This window comes from Notamacropus eugenii, chromosome 1, assembly GCF_028372415.1.
Source record: "Notamacropus eugenii isolate mMacEug1 chromosome 1, mMacEug1.pri_v2, whole genome shotgun sequence".
Lineage (NCBI taxonomy): Eukaryota > Metazoa > Chordata > Mammalia > Diprotodontia > Macropodidae > Notamacropus > Notamacropus eugenii.
In genome coordinates this window covers 146,642,218-146,668,271 of record NC_092872.1, presented here as the reverse complement: position 1 = coordinate 146,668,271, position 26,054 = coordinate 146,642,218, and the positions used below count along the sequence as shown (strand labels likewise).

Here is a 26,054-nt window from a genome sequence, read left to right as displayed (position 1 = left end):
GAAAAGCACTTTTTCACTTTTGTGTTTGTGTACTCAGTACTTAGAACAGTACCTTGGACACAGTTAAGTGTTTACTAAATATTTTTTATTGATTCATCAAATAATATTAAATACCTGTTAATGAGTTTTATCCAAGAATATAATTAAATACTCTGCATCCACTATAGTATAGTATACTCTACTCTACTATAGACTACACCACTATATACACAGTAGTCTTTCAAGTTAAAACGGATCCTCAAAAAGTTTTCTTCAGAATTAGTTCTGTGGAGTTATTTTACAAAAGCATCTTGATATTTCAGTAATTCTTTCTCCTGGATAGGATCTTATTAAATGTGGTTTCAGACACATAATTTAAATTAAAACAAGTTCCAATATAGTAAATTGGTGTCATGCAATTTTTTGAAAAGGTAGTGGTAAAAGACAAAAATTAATCAATATGAAAAGATCATACCTAGAAAGTTTAAGCTCTGTTAGCTGCACAACCATTTTGTCAATTACTGGAGGTAGTAAGCAGTCTTCACCAGATACCTGACTAAACTTGTTTTGTATTCTGATCAATCCAAGATCAACCACTACTGCATTAGAGGAAATGGAAGACTGTGGAATGACTATAACTGGTGCCTTCAAGTCAATACTGATAGAAACACGAAAACTCCTCTGGGCAAGATCTTTCACACTTGTGGCAGCCTTTTCTGCAGCTTGGGCGGTGGCAGTGCTCAGTGCTTCTTTGGCCATATGAAAATTGTTCAAGAAATTCTATTCAAATAAAAAACATAAAAATGTCAGATGTACAATGGCCTTCAGATGTTACTGTTTTCCCAGACACTTAAAGTTGTTTTTAGCTTATAAATATTTAAGAAACATTTTTTCTGTTCTTGTGTTTCCACTGAATGATAGCACCTATCTATGAGGCTCCTGACAGTGCCAGAAGTCTGTGGTCATGGAACAGACCAAAATCAAATTGCCTTAACGGTGTCTGAATCAACAACCTTCACCCTACTAGGTTTTAGCCAGAGTTCACCAATCACAGCCTAGGTGACTAAGTGACTCTCATAACTCAGCTACCTGAGCATAAGAACAGCAACATGTTAAAACATAAATACTATCAGTATGTGGAACATATCTAGCACAAAACCTCCAAGAATCTAGAATTTTCAGTGTTTGAGTATGCAAACATTGTTAACTCAAAAATGAAGGAAACAGTAACGTTACCAGGAGTGACATCAGGAATTTATGAAGATAGACTATCTGAATACATCCCACATTCAGTGACACTACCCCATCCACTTTAGACATGTCAGAGTAAGCATCTCCTTCAGTAGCATCAGGATACAAATCCAAATTAAAACGGAAGACTTCATTGCCCATTATTGAGACAGCCTGAAAAAGCAACATTGTGTAGATTACTACTCCCATTTTATAGAAGAGTAGCCTTAAGGGTTGGAGAAGTAAAGTAAGTTGCTCTTGATGGGTATCAGAGGGAGCATTTGACCCCATCTTTCCTGACTGCAAGGTCAATCATCTTATATCTTGGTGCTTCCCAGGATACCACATATGACCTATTGCCACAGAATATCAGTAAAGTGAGAAAAGTACAGCCAAGTGAGGAGGCAGAACAGAACCCAAGGGGGGCCATTTACAATGCCCTGTAAGTATTCCTGGGAGACTTTCATTGTACTATCTAGGGCCACAAGGCAGCTGAGGAGAAGAAAATTTCTGCCTATGACTTATGTTAGCTGGCAAAAGAAAGGCTATGACGTATTACTGGGAGACTAGCTACAGATATTTACAAACAGAAAAAAGTCTGGAGGTAAAAAACAGTAACAGTGGAGTCAAGTGAGGCAAGCAGGGGTGACTGGGCTAAAGAGCCCTGGCAGGTACCCTTCCTTTAGGGACAGCATCAAAGGCAGCTGTGGCATGTGTGTCCCTAACTCACCCAGTAGGTGTTCTTGACCAGTTGGCCCGATTCCAGAAGCCAATGCGTTTGTATGGGGGCGGGGGGGGGGGGGGGGGGGGGGGAGGAGGCTAAGATTATAGCACAGGGCCTAAATCAGAGGTCGAGCTCCGCTGAATTCAGATCCCACCTCCAGTGCGGGGCATGCAGAAGATGCTTAATAAATACTTGATTTACTAGTTCTGTGCCTGATACATCCACACTCAGAGATCCTTAGCTTTTATCACCACTCATTCTGGCTACCTAAGAGATTCTGTCACTTCACACATTTGGGTCTCAGTTTCTACACCTGTGAAATAAGGGAGCTGGACATGAAGATCTCTAGAATCTCTCTTCCAGCTGTGATCCTGTTCTAGTTGATAAGTCATAAGTAAAATATCTGCATTTTTATAGGACTTTATTCTTATTACCATCATAAATTTACATTTATGCTTTTTCAAGTACTTTTCTTGACAAGCCTATAAGACAGGCAGTAAAATTATTACCTCCATTTTCCAAGGATGTGGAAGGTGAAGTTCAGAGACGTTGCCCCTGGTCACACAGGTAAAGGACCCTGAATTCAACTCACATCTTCTAATAACAAGAAAAACACCTACTCAATCATAAAAAGAGTAAATATTTACTTAAGTTCACGTACTTGTTTATGAACTGCACTTGTATCAACATCTGTGACAACGATATTCTCTAGTCGTGCAAAAAGTGACTGCTTTTTTGATTGAAGAGAAAGGGAGGAATCAAGGCCTGTAAAACAAATCATACTCTTATACTGCTACTGAAAAATAATTGTCCCTTCACAAATACTGAATTCAGTTGATATTTTTACCTTGAATCTTTATTTCAGCAATATTGTGCTTTTCATCACAAACAGTGACACAGAAAGCATTCAACTTCGCAAACAGCTTGAAATTAAAAATGTCATTATCTCTGGAGGGCACAGTAACTGAAAATTAAAAATACATATATATATATTTCTGAATGGCTTTTAATCATCCAAAATCTTTGGATTTTTTAAATTAAGTAAAAAATATATATTTCAGGTGATTTTTTTTCTTTTTCCAGTCTAACTCTGGATTAATAAAAAGTAAGGATAATTTGACTTCATTCATTAAGATTTAACTAACTTTCATAGTATAATATTCTAGTAAGCAGTCAGTATTGAAAATGTAGTCTTTTTGTTAATCCTTAAATATACATTTGTAACTGAAGCAGACAACAGTTTTAGTTCAGTCAAAAGCACTAATTCTTCCCTGAAATACAAAATATTGAACCACAATTTTGTTAAAATAATGTCAAACTCTTTCAAGATCTATAATAAATTCCAGACTTTAAACATTAGAAAAATCTATCAGATATCTGAGAGAAATGCCAAATTTAGGAAATAACTTTTTAATTATCTTACTTAGAGATAATAAGTGTTCATCATACCTTTCTTCAGAGTAATATTTTTTAGCTGCTTTTCACTACGAAGTTGTGACTCTGTCTCAGCAACAGTTTGGCCCTCTGAGGGGATAACAGTGCTTAGGTAATTAATAGAAGAGAGAAGGGCTTGTGTTTGCAGTATGAGATTTAAAGATGAAAAGGCCACCTTTATTAAGAAAAAAAAGACAATTAATCCTTCAGGAGAAAAGAAATGTACACAATAGGGGTGTATAATTATGTAAGTGCAGCTTGAACTTTCTTTTTCACATAACAAAAGTCTTCAAGAGGAAGTCAGAAGATTAAAGCACCTTAACAGCTTCCTTACACAATAGTTTTTAATTCCTTTCTGTTGGCAATCCTAATCTTCACAATATAAACTATTTCTTGGTTAGGAAATTTTCTATTATTGTCACCCAAAAAATAAAGTTAAAAATTGATGTCTATAATACCCCGAGTACTGGACATGACTAAATGACTCCACAACAACAATCAGGAAGATACTGGATTTGTAAGAATGATTCAAGTTAATAATGACACAAAAGCACATATAAGCATTCTCGGTTGCTAAATGGTCTGACAAAAATACAGGTCAATAATTGAAAGAAGAGTAAAAAGTTCATGAAAAGAAAAATTCAAAACTTAAAAGAGTATTTTATCAAGTGACTACATAAATCTTATAAATCTCAACTCCTTCCAAGATGTTCTTTAAAAAGCTTGAACAAATGGGAAGACATGAAACTGAACAGAGAATCAAGAAAGAAGTGGAAAGAATATTAATTTTTTAAGGTACTAAAGCACTTAAAGACTATGTTGTTTAAATTTTATAGAGTTGTTCTGATGATTTTATACACTAATAGATAATGAAAATAGTTGTTTCTTGTTAAGGTAGGCTCAGTTCTCACGTGAATGGTCTCGGACAGGTAAAGGTGAGGGCTTCTTGAAACTGCCAAACTCTCACGAGGCTCCCCAGAGAACAGCTGGGATTTGAGGAGTGAGACATGAGCTATCTCGTTTTCCACCTCTTCTCAGTGGAAACTTGCTGGGGAGAGCATCCCACCCTTGAGATTGGTCCGTGGTCTGAGCACACCTTTTTGTTAATTAGCTAAGGGACTGAGAGCATGCATGGCGTCCATGAGCAAACTATGCAGCTGGGAGAGCTTAAATGGGGACAGGAAAGCCTGAGGGTTGGGTTCCTCTCTCCTCCAGAAGGAGAAGGGAGTTCCACGGAGAGAACTCGCCCTGCATGCTGACATGTAGTTTGTATCCAGAATAAAGCCTACAGACCTGTTTAACTCTGGAGGTCTCTTCTCTCATTACATTTATCCCGCTGGCCACTGAAGACCTGAGTTAGGTAAGAGGACCCGGGCAGCCCACGGCAATTAGGCCAGACAGTTTCTGAACCTAATACTAACTCCTTTACCTCTCAGGCAAGAAACCTAAAATTCGCAGCTCCCTGTGCACAGACTGTTATCTCTCATGCCCAGAAAGTTCTCTCTTCTTACCTCCATCTCTTAGAAAATTTTATTTCCTTTAAAGCTCAGTTGAAGCATCACCTTGTAGATACAGTTGTTCCTGATAACCCAGCTTCTAGTGTCTACTTTTAATTATCTTGTATTTGTTTTTATATCTCACATATATTTATAAATACATATGCTGTCTCCCCTAGTAAAATGTTATCTCCTTGTGTCTGGAAGAAATTAAATTGAGACTACCACTTCATATCACACACTAAGATTTGCTCAAAATGGATACTTGGCTTAAATATAAGATCGCATAAATAAAGTATAGAAACAAGGAAAATGTTACCTTTTATAACTATAGAAAAGGGAAGAGTTTATAGTCAAACAAGGGATAAAGAATATCTCAGTATAATCATAATACAAACACATAATCAATCACATGTATTTGCTGAATACATGAAATTAAAAAGTTCTGCACAACCATACCAATGACGCTGAAACTGGAAGAGAAATAGTTAACTAGAGGAAAAAAATGTTTGCAGAAAATTTCTCTGACAAAGTTTTCATTTCCAAGATATGTGAGTAACAGATACAAATTTATAAGCAAAAGTCTTGCCACAATTGATATAAATGAACAAAGGATATGAATAGGCAATTTGCAATAGAAAGTATCCAAAATATCAAAAAGACAAATCTCTAATAAACAGGTAAATACAAATTAGAGCAGCTCTAAGGTTCCATTTCACACCTCTCAGTTTGGCAAAGATGAGCAAAAAAAATAGCAAATGTTGGTGTGAAGAAAATGCATAATAATGCATTGTTGGCAGAGCTATTAACTGGTTCAGTAATTCTGAAAAGCAATTAAGAACCATGCCCCAAAAGTCACAACACTATGCATAATCTTTGACTGAGTGATATCACTAGGAAACATTCTTTGGAGTATTCCAAAGAGATCAAAAAAAGAGAAAAAGGACCCAAATGTATAAAAAATATTTATGGTAGATCTTGATTCAGGAGAACTGGAAATTAAGGGGAAACTACTCAGGAATTAGGAAATTATTAAATTTGGTATATGAATGTAGTGAAATGTGTTGCTGTAAGAATTGATGAAAGGGTAAATTTCAAAAGAAACCTAGAAAGACCTGTATGAACTGACTTAGAGTATAGCAAGAACTAGATATCAATCAACAATCATCTATTAAATGATTACTGTGAGCCAGACACTGTACTAAGCCCAGGGATAAAAGCACAAGGATAACTAGAAGAATAATTTATACAATAACACTTTAAAGCCAAAAACTTTGAAATATTTAAGAACTCTGACTGGTACAGTGACCAACTACAACTCTAGAGAACCAATGGTAACACATGCTGCTTACTTCTTGACAGATAAGTGATGAACAAGATAGAGGGTTTTGGACACTGCAGATATGGGAATTTATTTTGCTAACTCTGCACATTTGTATGAGAGTTTTGTTTTTCTTTTGTTTTTATTATTAGGAGAAGGGATAGTGGGACAGATAGAAGAAAAGATAAAAAGGGATAGAATAAGTGACAGAAAAAATAAATGCTCATTAATTGAAAAAACTAAAAAACAAATAAGCTCAGCTCAAGTATTACACATACATGAAGCTCTTCCTGATTTTCCCAATAGCAAGTGACTTCCCTACCCAAATTAATTTGAATTTATTTTTATATATTTTGCAAAAATTTGCATATGTACATGTCTTCTCCCCAAAAAGAATATTCTATTCCTTGAGTACAGAGATGTTTTCACGTTTGTCTTTGTATCTCCAATGCTTAGCACAGTGGCTAGCACATGGTAGGCATTCAATAAATGAATGCTGATTAATAGGATTATATCTCTAGTTCTGCCTGTCCAGTACCTGGGTAATATCTGGCTTTCTTGGAAGCAAATTTAGGTTTAAACTCCTTCTATCTTTAGGAAAGGAATTCTTTCAGTTTTCTTGGGTACAATTTAGAATGCTATCCTTGTAGCTTAACTAAATTATATCTTATGCAATGTAAGAAAAAATAAATTTTAAATTAGAACTACTTTGACAATATTGCTTAACTGAAACAAAAAAAGGCTTTAAGTAATAACCTCTCTTGAGTAAGATGTTTTCATTTACCTTAAATGTTTGCTCCGTGTTTTCAAAAGTAGTTTGAAAACTAGGTCCATTCTTATCAGCCTAAAGGAGAAATTAAAAGTTCTAATAAAGGAAATGCAGTCAAGTTGAAACAATCTTCTTAATCAAACTTTATAGCTAATATCAGTGATTTGCAAAAGGACTGTAACATATTAACAAAATGATGTCTACAGTACAAATGGCAGGAAGGATACTGCTAAGGAAAAGAGTGACCCCAGAAAGCAGTGGGTCAGTTTTGAACACAGAATGAGGAACAAGACTGGACAACTTACAGGCTGCGCTGGTAGCCTTAAAAGTTCAAAGAGGAAGGCCTTCAGTACAGCCAGGGGACCCTCAGGGAGAAGTCACAGAAAGAGAGGCAGAAGAAGCATACTGTGAGAAGGAACCCCCGCCCTATCAAGATCACACACTAAGTTTAAAATGCTTATTTAACAATAATACATGAACTCTACTCTCCTTTAAAGCTTGGAAGGACATGCCCTTCAGGGCCTTAAAGAAAAGGTATGACAAGAGAAGCAAGCACCCAGGGACACATTCTCAGCTACGGAATTATAGTTATCTCTAAATGGCTAACAGAGGGCTCACCTGCAAATACAAACAGTGTGAGAGGAGGCTGAGGCACGCGCTAAGAGTAAATCAAGGTATTTCAAGAGTTGTTCCATCCATCCAATGGATATGGTAATATGTATACATGTGCATGTGTGTATATGTGTGTATATATGTATGTGGAGACATGTGGACAGTGTGGACACATGTGCACATGTGTGGATGCGCAGGTAGACATGCGCATGGACACCTGTGGACACGTGTGGACACACTGTGGATACGTGTGGGGACGTGCGTGGGGATGCGTGTAGACACGGTGTGGACACGCATGTGGACACTATGTACACATGTTGTGGACATGTAGGCACTGTGTGGACACATGTGCACACCTGTGGGCATGCTGTGGACACCCACATGGTCTGCATGGTCACACATGTGGACACATGTTGACACACATGTGAGCATGCTTTGGACATGTGTGAGCCCGTGCGGGCTGCGCCTGGACACATGTATACATGCATGTATACGCATATATATGTGTATACATAGACCCACACCTACACACACACACACACACACACACACACACACACACACACACACACCCATCTTTGGCCAAAAGTGAATGGAATGCAGAGTTGGGGGAAGGGTAGATTCTATTTTAAAAATCAATGATGTCTTTGAAAAAGACTGAAAGTCTTCTGGCAACCCACTGTCTCCTAGAGATATACTTGAAATATGATATAAAAATCTTAAAGATTCATACCTTGATATATTCGACTTTTAAAAGATCTAACCCAGATTTGTCAGAAGAACTAATCAGATGAAGTGGTTTCTTTCTGGTCCCTGGAAGGAAAAAAGTAAACTGCTTATTTATAGCTGAAAATTTAGGATAAACTTTTCCTATTAAAGAGATCTTTTGAAGGGTTAAATTTGAAATCTTTCTCTATCTCTGACAGCTTAAGAAAAACTTGACTACGTCTACTGCAAGTTTCTTACATAATCTGAACTGGGCTCTCACTATGGTAAGGCAATCCTTTTACACTTTCCTAATTGATCTACTATCCCCCTCCCAAAAGCAGCTTTTCCAAAATTTTCATCCCTCCTCAAGCCTTCCACAGTTCCTCCTCTCCTCATCCTCAAGTGAGAGTCATGCCTCATATTTAACTGAAAAAACTGAAGCCATGCACAGAGAGCACCTTCTTCTTCCATGTTCTTCATCTCCCATTCTGACACTCTTTCTACACCCTTTTCACAGGAAGAAGAGGCTCTTCTTGCCAAGGCAAATCCCTCTTTATGCTCAAGTTGTCCTCTTCCATCATGCCTCATCTGCAGATTACCCCGATCTTCCTTATTCTGTTGGTTCTCAGACACCTGACTGTTTCCCTCCTGCCCACAAACACGTTCATGGCTCTTCCATCCCCCCCAAAACCTCCCCTTGATCTATCTATCCCCACCAACTACCATCCTGTATCTCTTTTCCCTTTTGTGATTAAATTCCTTAAGGAGAAGGTGTCTTCACTTCCTTTCCTTTCTCTTCTTAGCTCTGCAGTCTGGCTTTTGACCTCATCATTCAACCAAACCACTCTCACTAAAGTTACGAATGTCCTCTGAATTGCTAAGTCTAATGTCCTTTTCTTCATTGTCATCTTTTTGGGCCTTCCTGCTACCCCTGACACTGTCAATCACTTGTGTTCTTGATACTATCTTCTAAGTTTTTGTGATACCACTCTGTCCTGGTTCTCCTCCTACCACCTGACTGCTCTTTCTGTCTCTGCTGAATCTTCATTCACATCATACCTGCTAACTGTGGGGTACCTCCTAAGGCTCTGCCCTGGACCCTTTTCTCCTCTACAATATTTCATTTGGTAGCATCATCAGCTCCCATGATTTCAGTTATCATCTCCATGGAGAAATCTTTAAGATTTACTTTTCAAGCCCTAACCTTTCTCCTGACTTTCAGTCTTATGTCTCCAAATGCCTATTAGACAGCTCAAACTAGATGTCCCATAGACGTCTTAAACTCAACACGTCTAAAACTGAATTCACAATCTTTCCCCCAAAACCTTCTCCTCTTCTTAACTTCTCTATTCACTCCTAGTCACCCACGTTTGCAACTCAGGTTTCAGCTTCAACTCCTTATTCTCCTACACACACACGCACGCACACATGCACACACACACACTCATATCTCTCACATACCTGCTCTCCTCCACCACTGCCACTACCTTAGTGCAGGCCCTTATCACTTCATGCCTCAACCATTCCAATACTCCACTGTTCTCCCTGTTTCTAGTCTCTCCCTACTCCAAACTATCCCTCTCTCAGCTGTCAAATCTTCCTGAATTACAGGTCTCACCATATCTCTCCTTTATTTAATCAGTTCCAGTGGCTCTCTATTACCCCTAGGCGAACAGTTACTGGTAAAAATCCTTTCTTTGGCTTTTAAAGCCCTTCATAACCTGACTCTTTCTGTCTTTCAAATCTTCTTCTATTTTACTCCTCTCCAAGTACTCCGCCATCCAACGACACCAGCTTCCCTGCTGCCCCTCACACATAACACTCCACTTTCTAACTAAGAAATTGCATGACTTTCTCCCTACAGTTTCCCTGATTTCATTCTAGTCTTAGCTAAGTCACACCTTTTGCAAGAACCTTCTCCAATCCTCCTCCATCTCAGTGCCTTCCCTATGGCACTGCTCCCTGAATCCATGTGTGTCTTTTTTGTACATAATTGTTTGCATGCTGTCTCCTACATTAGACTGTGATCCTTGAGAGTATGCAGTGTTTTTTGCCTTTCTTTGTATCCCCAGTACAAGACTGGCCTTAGCAGGCCTTAATAAATGCTAGTTTACTTGACTTATTATTCCCACCCAAAGATCATGCCTACTTTTCTGGGTTATTTTTTAAAATACTCTACTCTTATCTAAGGAAAGCAGATACCTAGACCAAAAAGAACACTGGAGAAGAAGTCAGATGACCATGGTTCCAGTAATGAACCTCATGAGATCTTCCAAATGACACATTGTCTGTGACAGACTTTATCATCTGCAGAACGGAGGTGAAAGAAGGGGGTTCTCCATGCCCCCTTCACCCATAGGCCCATACACAGAGCATTCTGAGTTTGGTCAAGGATACCACAAAGGGGTCACCTGTCAAGTATCTGGAATCTATGAGGGGCCACCACCACCAGTCTTGTGAGGCTCTAGTGACAAAGAGGAGGAGGAGGAGGAGGAGGGATGCAAAAATATGTAGCTGTTCCTTTCACAGCTCTCATCCAGACTCACTTCATAGCACTATAGTCCCTGACTGCGTGGTACTTCTGCTCAGTGAAACCAAAATACCTTTGGAGACAAACTATCTGCCCTCTTCTTTCTCACCCCCAGGGAGTGCTTTGTTCCTGCCTAGGGTCTCCAACCAGATGTTCCCTCAAGAGAGGAAAAAATAAACCAGAACTTCTTTTCCCCTTTAACTCTGCCCTTTGACATGACTCAGCCCATAGTAAACGTCCCTAAGGCTGCTGCTGGACATAAGCAAGTGAAGCAAAAAAGATAAATTTTATACTTTCAGTATGTACATTTCATCAGACCCTCTGTGCCAAGTAGAAGGCTAGGGAAGCAGGATCCAGTAAAGAAGATGCTTTTTAGTTGAAAAAACAAGTTCAAAAAGTTGTTCAGTAATTTTAGATTAAAGGGAAGAAAATGATAAAAAGGAGCCATTCGTAAAGTTTATGTTATCCTTAAGTAAGGTTTGTTGTTTTCTTTAAGTTTGTTTTAGTTTCTCAGCGAGACAAATAAAAATTGTCTTTTATGACTCAAAATTCAATAAATCTTTTCCTTTTAAAAAATAAAATACCCTGAGTACACAAAATGTGTAATGCATGCCTATGCACCCAACAATTAATTCTAGAAATTTATGAATGTCAGTCTTGGGGAATATAACAATAGAAGTTGACATTTACTTAGTTTTTTTATGATTTCTGAAGTATTTTACATACATTATCTCATTTATTCCTTACAAGATAAGTTAAATACTAGAGGTATTATCACAGCCCCCCATTTTGCAGATGAGGAAAGTGAGGATGAGAAAGGTTATGTGACTTGTGAAGGGTCACAGGCCCAGTAAGTGTCTAAGAACCTTCCTAGACCTAAGTTCATCACTCTTTCCACTCTAACACAACTTCCCTCCTCTATAACTAGTATCTTCACAATCAGTCTGAGGAACAAACAGCAATAAGAAACTTGAGGGGAAAGCAGACATAATGAAGATAAACTTCATATTCTGCTTTCAACAGGTATTAAAATGCCTTTTATACCTTTATAAAACAGTGGCTGAAAGTACAGAGGCAATAGACAATAAGGAGGTTTTTCTAAGAAGCTATACAGTTACTGTCAAACAGCTAACAATATCCTCAATTTCTTAGGAGAACCTCCTTAAAATGAGGAAATTGAGATACATTAAGGCATTGGAGCAATTTTCTCCTAACCTCTCATATAATGCCCTCCATTCAAAGAAGACTTACATACAAACTTCTTATTTACCTAGTCTTTTTGCAGTGACTAAAATATCCATATCCTTTGACCCAACCCAGAGATTTCACTCCTAGGGATATTCTCCAAGAAAGTCAATGACCAAAAATAAAGCCACAGACATCAACATAGTTATAGCAGCACTTTCTGTAGTAGCAAACAACTGCAAACAAAGCAGATGTCCATCAACTGGCAAATTACTAAACATACTATATAATGTGAATGTATTGGACTATTATTTTTTTAAGAAAGTTTTAAGACAAATTAAGTTTTAAGAGAAAAGAAATATGATTAATACAGCTCAAGAAGGAAAGCATTATATTAACTGAAGGGAGCATGACTAGGAAACCTATATATGCAATGATTACAATGTAAACAGAAAAACAAAACAATCAAAACTGAATGTTGCCAAGTCATAATGGCCAAGTGTGGCCCCACAGTAGCTGAGAAGGAGTATTCCTCCTTCTTTAAAGTAATAAGAGGTGATGGGTGTAGAACACTGTGCATGGTAGAAATTTTCAAAATGTTAGGCTTGTTGAACTGCTTTTTTTCTTCTTTTTCATTATTTTTTAAAATAAGGATTGCTTTTGGAAGTGGTAAGAGCGTACTGTAAGATGTAGCAGATATAAAAACAAAACATATCAATAAGATTTATTTTAATGGCCTTTTATTCCAATTTACAATTGATGGGGTTACTTCTTTCACTAAAAGGTCACTTTATTCCTAACCTGAAGATGATATCTAGTTTCCTACTCAGACAAAAACAAAAAATAATGGTCTAAGAATCAGTATTTGTCTCTATTTAATCTAGCAAAAATCTAGAATAATGAATTTTCCAGTATTTAAGGTAGTGAGGTCTAATTAAGCAACATAAAATAATCCACTATTTTGGTTTTTATAAATATTACCTTGAATTTCATGGTAATCCAAGCTTATTTTCTTCAAATAAGATACTACAACCATGTCAAATGGTCTAACAGTAGCTTCTGTTCCCAGCTGTATTACATTAAACACAAGAACTGTATCTTCCTTTTCCTGTTGTTTGGTAAGTTCCAAAATCACCTAAGTAGAGAGGGCAGTAAAGTAAAAGTTGGTAGAAGTTAAACCCACATTTCAAAATTGAATACTTCATTTTCATAATTTGGAGGGAAGGGAATAAATATATTTGAGCTTGCATTCTTTTCCTGTAGCAGTTTATAAGGATAATAAATCACATGTAGATATTCCTAGGGTAAGTGATTAGTATGTACCTCTTTAATTTCAAATTTGAGCTGAAGGTCAATGAGCTCTTCATTTAAGGGTTCTGTGTCTTTAATTATCTCAGATCCTTTAACACTTCTACTAGTCAGTTGTACTCCATCTTCAGCATCAAAATATTCATCATCAGACTCTACAGGAAAGAAATATTTATTTAACCTGAAATATCATAATTGAAAATTACATAAAATAGTCTAAATTTCAATCAACCATTATTAAAACATCATTTACCCTAAAAAATCTTAATACCAGGATCACATCAGTCTTAATGTTTAAGTGCCAAAAAATGACTCAACTTATTGTTGTGACAGCTGGAGTGCCCAACAAGATAAAGGGTTGTTGGACTTGAGTTCAAATCCTGACTTAGACACTTACTATGTGACCTGGTCTTCCTCCATCTCCTCCTCTGCCCCCAGGAATGTTGTGAAGATCAGCCTTAAAGGGCTACAGACATGCAGCTATTGTTGCTGAGGTTGCTGCTGTTGTTTTTCCCCTCGCAGACTTGCAACTACACAAAAATGTCATATTCTTACAAATGGTTTCCCAGGAAGAATACTATTTCCATTCTACACCATGGACAGTACCACTGTTTCCTTATTTTTTTTAAATTTTCATTCTTGGTTACAAATACAAGTCAACTTAAGAAGTGTTTTTAAGAAGACTATTTATTCCTCACATTTACAACTACAGCATTTAAGGTTTTGTAACATCAACTAGTCTAACCTCTTAACTTACATGTAAAGAAACCTAGATTTTTTTGACTCAGGGGCCTGCCTAGTTCACACAGCTACCTATGGTTTAGCTATGGCTAAAACTGACGCATCCTGATAGTCAAGATCTTTGCACTGCACCATGATATTAGTAAATTGCTACAGAATTTATTATTTTTGTACATCTTAATTTCTCGAGCATCAGTTTATAGAATTTTTAAACAGCAACTCAATAATCTATATTTTCTCACCTGATTCTACTTCTTCTAGCAGCAGTGAACTGGTAAGTAGTTTTTTTGTTCCATGAGAAATAATGGGAATAGATGCTACCTAGAAAAGAATGGAGAAGTAAAAATAAAAGGTAAGCTCTTGAAGACAAGAATTATTTATCTTTGGAGCCCCAGGGTCTAGCACAATTTGGATGCTTAATAAATGTATAATGAATTATTCAGAGTTAAATTCACAAAGAGTAATTTTATATAGACAGACATATCTTTTAATAAGTCACATCATATACACAATTAACTCTTCTTTTATACCTAGCTAGAATTTTCCAATATTAGACCTCCATAAATACTGAAAAAATGCAACTATATATGTATATATACACACACACACATCTGTACATACACACACACACATATACATATATATACAAATATATATGCACATATACAAATACAATTATTTATGGTAAAAAATACCCTGTAAGCATGATCAGAAAGGCAATAAAAGATAATAACTATTACCAGTATAAAATTAGTTCATTTCTCGTAAAAATGGCACTATAAAGTTAATATTCTAACAATTCCAGTTTACAGTAAGTGACAACTCAATTCTTTCTTCATTTTCTGCAGGCAAATTCAAAGACTGGTCAAGAACTTTTAACCTTTCCATATTATGAGGTATATGACAAACAAGCTGCAGTCTAATACAGAGAATTCTATGCCTGGCTATACTGATGGAGTCCCATAATACTTGGGGAAATTGCTCTTTTGTTGGCTGCTATATTTCCCTCACATACCTGGCTTACCATAAATGCACCAGTCCATTAGTATACTAAATCAATTCTGGAAGTGAGTTCCAAGTTTTAAAAATTCAATACTGCAGTTTTATCAAGAACTGGCAAAATAAACATCGAACCACCTAAAACTCAAAAAAATCCCTACATGAGGTGAAAGTGATTTGAAGAAAAACTGAAAAGCCAAAATAAGTTGCAAAAAAATAAGAAAAGCTACCAAAAATAATAAATTTAAAATGTTTTTCAAATGCATGTACCTTTCTCTCTGGAGATGGTACATCTGATTTTGTTGGCAGGGGGATGCTGTGAATCAAATCCAGTACATTTTTCATCTTTTGGTCAGATAATCTCACATGCATCAAAGGAAGTCCACCTGAAACTTTAAATCTGAAAATGAAATTTAAAGCTAGTTTATTTTTCCAAGCATGTCTTTGTAATTATGTCCCATTCTACCATCATATGCCTCAATCTAAGAGTGCATTAATCTAGATATAACAATGCACAGAAGCACAGTATCACAGGAATATTGATCTCACCTCAAAATGCAATCTCACTTTAAAATTCCCATAGATAATAAAAGCTTTGTTAATTTTTTACTGACCCTACAGAGTATTCAAATTTTACATTTTATTTTACATTTACATCATTCACACTTACTAATGATGAGGGTCTCTACTTCTACTTGAAAACACACACCACAGTCAACATTCAAAGACTATAAATCTTTATATAAAGAGCTGTCAAATCACACAATTCCACCATAAAATATTTTAACTTTAAGTAAGAGATGAGATATCACTTAAAGAAACTTGCCTTTTTTTGATCAGAATCAAGTAACCGAAGCAGTTAAATTTCTCTTACAAAAGAAAGAAATTCACATAACAAACATGTATTACCTGGCCATTCTAATGTCTTTTTCCACCATAGCCTTAGCTAATTCAACATGGATATCCATAGGCTGTAATATATGCAAAGATGATGGGTGCTGAAATCGGACTTTTTTCCAATCTTCCCCTTTACAAAAAATTAGCAAAACATTGAGAGAAATTACCTACATTCTTTTTTTCTTATTACAGAGATTTGGTAAAAATCCAGATGTTGCTCAAAAATAATTAAGAAACATTAACAGAGGGTAAAGATGTGAGTATACTCTAACCAATTCACATAGATTTATATTTATTTGGATAGTGGCGGTATGGGCTATACACTTTCAAAGCAAATAAAAATGTGCAGGTTAATAAGACCCATTTTAATCCCAAAATTTATTAGCAAATTATAGGAATAGAAAGAAAAAGGGTGAAAATGTATATACCAAAATAATGATAGCAGTATTTTTTATGGTAGCAGAAAACTAGAAATAAAGTAAGAATCTATCAAATGGAGAATGGCTGCACAAATTGTGGTACACAAATATAATGAAATACTATATTATGCTAAAAGAAACAGAGAATTATGAGGATTTATGTGAAACCCGGGAAGGTTTCACTTACTTGATATTGATATTCACTTAATTGAATTGATACAAAGAAAACTGAACCAAAAGAACAATATACAATAAAATTTAAAGAAAAAAAGAGCAAGGTAACTGAGAACATAGTACAGAGCCAAAAATACTGGATTTGGGAATCAGGAAAAGTTGTGTTTACCCCCATTTAATCAAAGCATTTAATAATCTTCCATGTTACTCTTATAGAAAAAAAAGAAATTTGCATGACTGAAGAACATTAAATTCTACTTCAATTTCAACTTGGAAGGAAGTCTCTAGCAGAGTACCCTGAGGATCTGTGCTTAGTTCTTTCTCATTTAACACTTTTAACATGATTTGGATAAAGTCTTATAGCACATCCTTACCAAATCCCTAGATAATAAAAAGGTGGGAGAGATAACTATCACAGTTAAGTGTCAACAATGAGAGGACAGAACACACGGCTGGATCTAATAATATGAAAAAAGTGAAAAGGAATGACAGTCTTACACAGGGGTTCAAAAAATCAACTTCACGAATCAAAGATGAAGAAGGCCCATCAAGATGGCAGTTTGTGATATGGCAGCCAGGAAAGCTAATATAATATTAGGCAGCAATAGAAGTAACATCATATCCAGGAATATTCTAACCAGAACAGACCACATATGTGTTCAGTTCTAGGCAATACATTTTAGGAAGGATAAAGAGGAGATAAAAAAACATCCAGAGGAAGGTAACCTTCCTCTGGTAAAAAGGACACAGTTCATGACATGAAGTCCAGTTGAAGGAATTGGAGATGTCTAGCCAAGAAAAAGACTCAGGAAAGACATGATCACTATTTTCAATCATATGTCACATGGAACGTGGATTAGATTCTTTGTTCTCTTTGGCTCCAGAAGACAGAACTCGGAGCAACTGGTAGAAACTGCAAAGGCGGCTTTGACTGAAGCTTGGTGTATTCTAAAAATTAAAGCTACCCCAAAGTAGGATAGTCCACCTGCCTTGGGAGGCACCACCATGGACAATCACTTGCTATGCATGTGCAAAGAAGATTCTTTTTCATATGTGGGATGAACAAATGAGCACTGAGGTCCCTTCCAACTCTGAAATCTCATGATTTTTGTGATCTGAGTCTCAGTACTGGTAATTACTAGTTATATGACCTTGGTTAAGCAGCCAGAATGTTACAACGCAACTCAATGAGAACAGAGAGTATGTTTTTACTTTGAATTCCCAACAATTTTGTGCATTCAGGAATGTTCAAAACAAGCTTGTTAACCAAGAGAAAATAAATAATAGCTGGTGCAAACCATTTTAATTTTGATAACAAAAAGCACTTATTGTTTTTTAAAATTGGAAAATTAATATTAGGAGAATTTTAGACTTCATAGTAAAGAGATACACAATAGTTTTAAAGATCTCTGAAAAAGAGAACAAATGAAAATAGAGATTTGTTCATTCTTGGACCTGTATCCCCAGCAACCAGCACAGTTCATGCCGGATAAACTCTTGAACATACACGTAATAAATATTTGAGTGATGCAAAAGCATTTGTGTTAGAGGCAATAAAACACACTAAAAGTGTAGCTGGTTAGTTCTTTGGCTAAAGTAACTCAATTACATTTTGTTCTATTGGGACAAAAATTTTAAATTTCTTTGGGTACTGTCAAATATTATGACCACATTAGAAAAGGCGTCATTATGTCTGGGCTGAGATTCAGAAGTATAAGGAGGGAGACACTGTGAATTGTACTTCTAGCAGTAGTAAGAATGTTCACTGATACTCCTTAGGACCAGTGACAGGCCTACACCTAGATATTCTTGTGCCTGTGTATTTGACATGGCAACCAGCATTAGAATTCCTGGATCCCAAAATCATAGCAAGAAATTTTTACCTGATCTTCCAAAAAGGCACTGGACACTTTTAATCTCAACATCAAACTTGTCATACACTTTGTCCATTATTTCTTCTAGGGATGAAGTAGTAGTTTGTCTTTCACCTTGACCTATGCTGTTTAGCTACAGTGAAGAAAAAAGATTTAATTTATTCCCCCACACATACATTAAACACGTTTTAGTTAGATTAAGTAGCAAAGAAGTGAATAGTTCTCTCTAAAGCAGAAGGATGATTCCTGTTACTAAGCCACTAAGACCTTGCCCCCACTCACATTCATTGTTCTCAGTTTTCTCCTGGGAGGCAGGAGGGTTTGAGAATAACCCTACCAAAATTACTTTGTATCTCTTTTGCATTTCTAGTAGTGGTAACAATTTTCAGTGAATCTTGTATTGACTCGTGTATATGCTGTACTCTTCCCCTCCCCTTCCTCACACCTCCAGAAAGTGCCTAGATATGCCTAGGAATGAAGGAAGGGAATGAGCATTTACTAAGTGCCTATTATGCACAGGCACTATGTTAAATGCTCTATAATTAGAATCTCATTTGATCCTCACAAAAATCCCAAGAGGGAGCCACAATTATGATCCCCATTTTAGAGGGAGCCACAATTATGATCCCCATTTTACAAATGAGGAAACTGAGGAAGACAGATTAAGTATCCAGAGTCACACAGCTAGTAAGTATCTGAGGCTGGATTTGAACTAAGATCTTCCTGACTTCAGGCCCAGAACTTATCATTAGCTATAACAGATGCTTAATAAATGCTTGCTGTTACACCAATGTAAAGAAAAAGAACTCTACCACAAATAATTGAAAATGCATTCAGAAAAAGTACAAAAAACAAGCATGGCCCCCAAAGAAGAAATATGAGAAAACACTTCTCATTTCTTTACAGAAATGGACAATCCACAGATGTGAAACACTGGATATATGATCAGATTTTTTTTTTCAAAATCTTAAATTGGTTGTGCTTATTTTTTCTCCTTTTTCTTTAAAAAAACTTTACTTAGCATGTAGAAAGTTCTCTGTGAGAAGAGTAGGAATAGACACCATAAAATATCAATAAAAAAATGTTTAATGCATGTTGAACTGACTAGTTGAGCCAGTAGTTATGTGGAACAGCAGCTGCAGTTCCACAGCCTGGGGTTTGGCTTTATTCTTCCTTCCCTCAAGTACCACCAATGCAGTTAGGTCATCTCGGCCTTACTTTCACTACTACTGTTTTCCCATTCCTAAGCCCATAATGGCCAAAGGGCTGGGGATCCAGGATTAAACTCTTCAAAATCTCAGCCTCTGCCTTCAGATTTAGCTTTCACCAGCAAAGCTCCTTCTCCCTCTTTAACAAATGCTAGTCACTTAACAAATAAATATTCATGAATTTGCCTTAACTTCAATAGGAAAAAAAATTCCAACAACGATTCACAAAATTTTGAAAACACAGTAACTTTTGAAACTTTTGAAAACAAAAATCAGTAACTTTTCTCAGACTGTATTAAAAATCTATGATGAAGAAAATCATTTTAAAATAGTTTCAAAGTACACAGATTGAGACAATATAAGATGATTTAAGGAAAGGATTAAAAACTGGAAATGAGCTTTTGTGAGAATAAACACTGAATGTAGAAAACAATACAACGCACACACACACACACACATACACACACCTGAAAGGTACCAAAATCCAAAATTAGAATATCTGAATTTTCATGATGGAATCCTGTCCTTGGTAGTATGAGGTAGGAAGGCTTCAAATTAATCCTTAAATCAAGAACTTTCCGTGTTTCAATAATGTGGGTAAGTCCTAAAAATGACAAGTTGACAATAAAAAATCTATTAAATGGACAAGTTAAAAAATACAAATTATTAGCAAACATTAAAAATACAAAATGAAAAAAGAACATTACACAAAGATAAAACAGTCATTTTTGACTATTTTAAATAGTTCATGACTGTTTCCAAGCAAGCATTCCAAGTACCCCAGATAGATGAACAAGAAAATAATGTACTCCAGGGAAGTAGATTGTTATGACTTTCAGAATTTAAAGTCAATAATCACGAGCTTACAAATATGATCTAGAAGATGTGTCATATTTTTGGTTTCACACTGGGCCCAGAAAGTGACAATGCAGTAAGTACTTCAAAATAGATTTTTCCAAACATCGATATTATTATTGGAAAATCACAGTTCAGGTTGCATGTACATTTTTTGCAATTCAGAATTCAATGTCAGAAATCCTGTTTGTCATCACAAATAATAAAATGCTCAAATAAATTACCTGTAGCTGTTTTCTCTTTAATTTCTTCCAGTTTCATCAATGTTGCTGATGTTATCTGCTCAAGGTCTAAACTCCTACTTGCTTGAAAGAATTCTACCACTGCATTTATTGTTTTCTGCAAAATAATTATTAAACTAATCTTTTCATTTAACAAATATTACTTTTACACTGCATTATCCCAAGATTCAGCTCAGTTCCTGGATAACTTCAGTCTTGCAATACTGCTTTACTGCATTCTCTCGAAATATTAGGACCAAAAATTGGAAATGATTCTTTGTTACCCTTCTTGCTTATAAGCCTCCCAAAGAGTAAAGCCAGGGACTCTGGAAAATTGTATGATAGAGGGCAGGAAGATTTGGCAGACACAGGTTTCACAGGGATTAAAAGGAAAGAGAGTAGCAGCTTGGAAGACAGAAACAGAACCACAGGCCCTCACATCCACAAAGTGATCTAAATCACAGGTATCAAACACACACCCTAAGGTGGAAAACTTCCTAATGTTGGCCCAAATCAGACTAAAATGAGATTAGGAAATGTTTCACATTTTCCATTGTTGTACTTACTGCATCATAAATGATCTCTACAGGTTGAGACCGAACTACTAGAGTTTGATCAGCAGTGCTATCCACTGGATTGGTCTCAAATTCAATTTTAAGCAGTGATGAGCTGGTATCCCCAATGGAGGCGACAAGAGATGGAACAATATTTTGCTGCATTAGACCAGTTACATACCAATGTTCCAATTTTGCTTCTACCCTACACACCAAAAAAGAAAAAAGATTAAATGCAAGTTTGCTTTAATGTGATGGATGGGAAAAAAATCAATCATAAAATTCTTTCAGAGAAAGAATTACATTTTCAAGCCAAAGTACTAAGTCCAAATAAGCAGGTAAGCCCTACAAAATCTCAAACCACAATACCTTTCAAATTTGTCTTCTGTTACTTCCTTCCAGGACAAATTTATCTATTCACTGGCCATCCAAATACAATTTAGATTTTCTCATCTCCTAGACCCTGCTCTGACCTGTCCACGGCCAATAGGAGTTAAATGGAAAAGGATCCATTTTTCCATGAAGCTTCAATTTTTTTCACTCCTTGTTGTTTGTGTCATTCCCTCAACTACTTAATCAAATACTGCCTTCTGACATACTCTATAGCATTATTTTTAACTTATTCATTAACTTTTTGTGTGCCTGGATGAATTTAATGCTACCTAACTCAATTATTCAAATGTCTTTCATTATTGGCCCTTATTTTGCTACATATCTGGGAAATAATTGACTACAGTTTTCTATTCCTGGTTTCTTCTAGTTCTGGAATGTAAAGAAGATGGGCAAAGCCCTCAGCATCTACTCTCACAAGAAAATATGCCCCACTGTCTTGCACAGTTTCTTTTTAAAAGGAGTGAAAATGGGAAGACAGAGGGAACAAGAAAAGAGAATTTGCTTATTTAAAAAAAAAATCAATCACAATAATGTGATATAATATGTAGCTGTGAACTCTAGGGGCTGCAGAATGTCTTAGTTAAAAAACAAACTTATCTGGGGTCCCTCAGATATAGTTGATGCTCACCATAAATTTATAAATAATTTGATGCTTTCTCTAGACCTTTCCTTCCAACTTTTTAGTTCCAGTCAACTCTAAGCTTCTCTGATCTTAAAGTATTCACATGGCTTATCTTTTTAAACATGAGGATAAGGACATTGTGGGGGAGCACTATGTATGTATTTATATATCTTTGTTGTTCATATAACACAAAAAATAAAAATCTCAATTATTTTCATTTTAACTTACCTAAGTGCCTGTGCTCCTGGCCTCTGAGAAGCTTGAGTGCTTAAGCCAATAATTTGTACTTTAAGTATCTCTGGAACATTTCTGTATTCTCTGATTGTAATAGATGTACTTAGCAGTTTTAGTGTCATTACATGGGCAATGTACTAGAGAAAAAGAAAATTTTTAAACAAAGTTTAAGTAGTTTCTATTTTCTTGCAAAACAAGTCCGTATTCAATATATACTATATGCAAAGATTAAATTAATTGAATTTAAATAACTAATAGTAATAATTGTAATATATAATTAAATAATTAACATGTTAAATAATAATTAACACAGCCAAAATATTAACATTAAGTTTTGCAAAGCATTTTACAGAAACTATCTTATGTGATCCTCACAACAATGCAAAGTAGGTATTACAGGCATTCTACAAATAGACAACTGAGGCTCAGAAAAGCCAGGTGCCCACCAAGGTGATACAGCTAATCAGGTAGCATCTGAACTCATATCTTTCTGACTTCAAGTCCAGTGCTCTTTCCACAGTAAGAGTTAACATTTAGCTCTAAGGTTTACAAAGCATCTTATATACATTATCTCTTTTGATCCCACAATAACCTGGTGATATAAAACTGTTCATGGTTCGATGACTTGACTGTCATCAAGAAAGAACATCATAAGAGAATTTCATGAAAAATCAAATTTTCTAAAATTATAAGACTACAACAAAACAGATGTATGGAGGATCATAAAAAGTAATAACATGATATAAACAAAATCCCAACTCTATGGATTTTTTTAGGTAATTCTCAAACCTAAGCAGGAGAAAGAATTTTAATAAGCAAAGATCTAACAAAAGATATTCAAAAGTTAAGAATACTAATAAGAAAACTCCTGGCACACAGACCATAAGTGAATTATCCAGAGCCATGCATCTAGTATCTATCAGAGGAAGGATTGGCACTCAAGTTTTCCTGACTCCAAGCTCCAGATTCCAACTATTTTTATCACTTTGTCTCCAGCAACTGAATATCACATTGAAATAAAAGTTAAACTTAAACTAAAATATGTTATAACCCCTTTTCCCAGACTGGTTCATATTTTAACCCTTTCAAGCTTAGAACAAAATTAAGAAGTATGATATTTATTTTATCAACATATTTACCTGCTTAGGTAAAGTTAAATTGTGGGTACTGTCACTATATCCAATGGCAGTGAAGAGTTTTGCCTTTTCCTCTGGAGTCATGAGGTCATCAATGGCTATAATAAAAATTCTAAATATTTTAGGGTACTATTACAGAAAGATAATTTAAGTATGACAGCTAAAAATATATTAAAAAGTCTGATTAAAGTACTCAGCAAGACCCAGTCAAAGTGTTAAAGTAGTTTAATTACATCTATATTTCCTTGAATAGGAAATTCAAGGAACGCTGCATTATGAATTAAGTATTAGTTTAGCATGTAAAAGTTTTATGATTACAGGTAAGTTATTATGTAGTTTATTATTATCATTATTGCTGTTGCTGTTCTATTAGTGCTTATTTAACACAATCCTTTCAACCCCTTCTATGAAATTCTTGTCTATTTTCCAATACATACACCCTTTATAAAGGATCAAAATAAAAATCTATTCACTCTATCTTATTCAGAAAATATACTTACAAATATTGTATGCTATATCCTTATTTCATATTATTTTAGAGAATTGTGTAAATTATTTCGACAAGAATGAATATGGGTTGCACTTCTCTACATTAATTTGAAGTACACATTAATTTGAATTGAAACTTACTTTCAGGAACCAAGGATTCGTCATCATCTTTTTTCTTGGTTTCTTTCTTACCCCAAAAGCCACTAAACCAGCCTCCACTACGCTTCTCCCCTGTATCAGTTGATTTTTTTCTCAATTTTTGCCCAGATCGAATCACCTAAAAAGTAAAAAAGATTTCTTAATATATTTCAATTTTACTAAATTCACATCTTTAGAAAAGAGCACTCGAAAAAGAAAATATTATATCTAGGAAATATACTATGCAACGAAGTGTAGTGAATTGGGAGCTATTTATCACTGTAGTCAAAAGGAACTGGATCCAAAACCCACTGCTAACACTTTACAGTCTTTGTTGTATGAGTCTGGGAAAATCACTTAAATTTTCAGGAAGTCACTTAACTCTCTAAAACTTTAAGCTGTAGAAAAGTTACTGATCTGCACTGGTAGAGAAAATTTCCTATACCAATTAAACCTGAAATGTGGGCCCATAAAACCCCATATATTTCAATTTTGAAAAGTACCGTAACTGACATCTGTGCTAAACTGCCTCTTTTTTTTTTAACCAACACGCAGGCAACTAAGGAACAGAGAAATCAAATGACCTGCCCATCGTCACATGGCTAAAAAGTGACATATCTGTTTACCAAACTCAAACCGTCTAGTTTCATAGTCACTACTCTTTCTACTGTCCACAATGCTATATAAGAAAACTCTAACATATCTTTCTGTTCAACTCAGAATTTACATATAGGAGTCTCTCAACTGTTTATGCTAATTATGTAGGGACATGGGAAAAGGGGATAAAATATCTAATTTCTCAATAAGAACTAATCTGACTTTCAACTCAGTCACTTTGATGGTCATTTTCTTAGTCTAATTTGAGAACCATTTATACTGAAATAAATCAATGCATAACTGTTAATGAGATACAGGTCTGTTTAAGTTGTTTCATCAAATATTACAATTAGATTTTTGGATGTTAGGCTTAAATAACTAATGATAACAAAATGCTTAGAAATATAAAACAAGCTAGAAAAAGTCACCTACTTCAATTTGTGCTTGTTGTCTTGCTAAAACAATGTTGAAAACATCAAGAATCTTTTCCAAGTCCTATAAAACAAAAAGATAGACACTTAAGTAAATGAATGACTAAAAAGACCCAAGAGATGTTTTTAACCAAATCATTTATGTTCATCCAAACAATTTCTTGTCCTTCTGCAAAAACTTCATGAAAAAAAGTCTATTTTTGGATCAACAGTGCTTTAAAATGAGGGAAAATAAATTCTACAAGGTAACAATCACTTCATAAAAAAGTCTGAAAGTAAGATTTCTCTGTATGTCTTATTATTCATAGTAAGATTTAAGAACATAACTGGAAATACAAACATTCAAAAAGAAGTCTTGTTTACATATCATCTACTCATGCTTTTAGCTGGTAAGGACTGTCTCTGTCCCTCAAGTACCTTTCTTCTTAAATCTGATGACCTACTCCTTCACTCTACTTTAGTCACACATTGGACCTACCATTACCCACAAGTATTCCCTTTCCTTAATGAAAAACTCAACCTTCTTCTATCTATCTTATTACATAATTCCATTTCTCTCTATGCTATACTCTACAAAACACATTCTTGTCCTCACAGGGGCCTCCAATCCCTTCACCTGTCAGGTCTTTCTCAGGCCATTACCCTGGCTCAGACTTCACTTCCCTCCCTCTCCTATAGCAAGCCAATTAAACTCTAAAACTGACTTCTACTCTGAAATGCTTTGCCCTATCACCATTCATTCCTTGCCAAACCTCAGCCTAGGGGGTTAATCTACC

General features: G+C 35.5%; 1 protein-coding gene across 2 annotated transcripts in view; it reads right to left on the bottom strand.

The window, feature by feature from the left end:
• The window catches only part of VPS13C (vacuolar protein sorting 13 homolog C), a 188,637-nt gene that overhangs the window by 108,609 nt on the left and 53,974 nt on the right, over positions 1 to 26,054 (bottom strand). For both annotated transcript variants that reach the window (XM_072616388.1, XM_072616396.1), the window contains exons 14-33: positions 25,280 to 25,342; positions 24,254 to 24,389; positions 23,627 to 23,721; positions 22,482 to 22,624; positions 21,251 to 21,443; positions 20,688 to 20,802; positions 20,076 to 20,212; positions 18,410 to 18,533; positions 15,946 to 16,063; positions 15,307 to 15,436; positions 14,280 to 14,358; positions 13,312 to 13,451; positions 12,970 to 13,123; positions 8,299 to 8,378; positions 6,969 to 7,028; positions 3,383 to 3,542; positions 2,781 to 2,897; positions 2,595 to 2,698; positions 1,216 to 1,383; positions 455 to 759 (exon numbers count right to left, since the gene is read on the bottom strand). In XM_072616388.1, the coding sequence (XP_072472489.1) occupies positions 455 to 759; positions 1,216 to 1,383; positions 2,595 to 2,698; positions 2,781 to 2,897; positions 3,383 to 3,542; positions 6,969 to 7,028; positions 8,299 to 8,378; positions 12,970 to 13,123; positions 13,312 to 13,451; positions 14,280 to 14,358; positions 15,307 to 15,436; positions 15,946 to 16,063; positions 18,410 to 18,533; positions 20,076 to 20,212; positions 20,688 to 20,802; positions 21,251 to 21,443; positions 22,482 to 22,624; positions 23,627 to 23,721; positions 24,254 to 24,389; positions 25,280 to 25,342 (2,621 nt within the window). The remainder of the gene's footprint in view (positions 1 to 454; positions 760 to 1,215; positions 1,384 to 2,594; positions 2,699 to 2,780; positions 2,898 to 3,382; positions 3,543 to 6,968; positions 7,029 to 8,298; positions 8,379 to 12,969; positions 13,124 to 13,311; positions 13,452 to 14,279; positions 14,359 to 15,306; positions 15,437 to 15,945; positions 16,064 to 18,409; positions 18,534 to 20,075; positions 20,213 to 20,687; positions 20,803 to 21,250; positions 21,444 to 22,481; positions 22,625 to 23,626; positions 23,722 to 24,253; positions 24,390 to 25,279; positions 25,343 to 26,054) is intronic.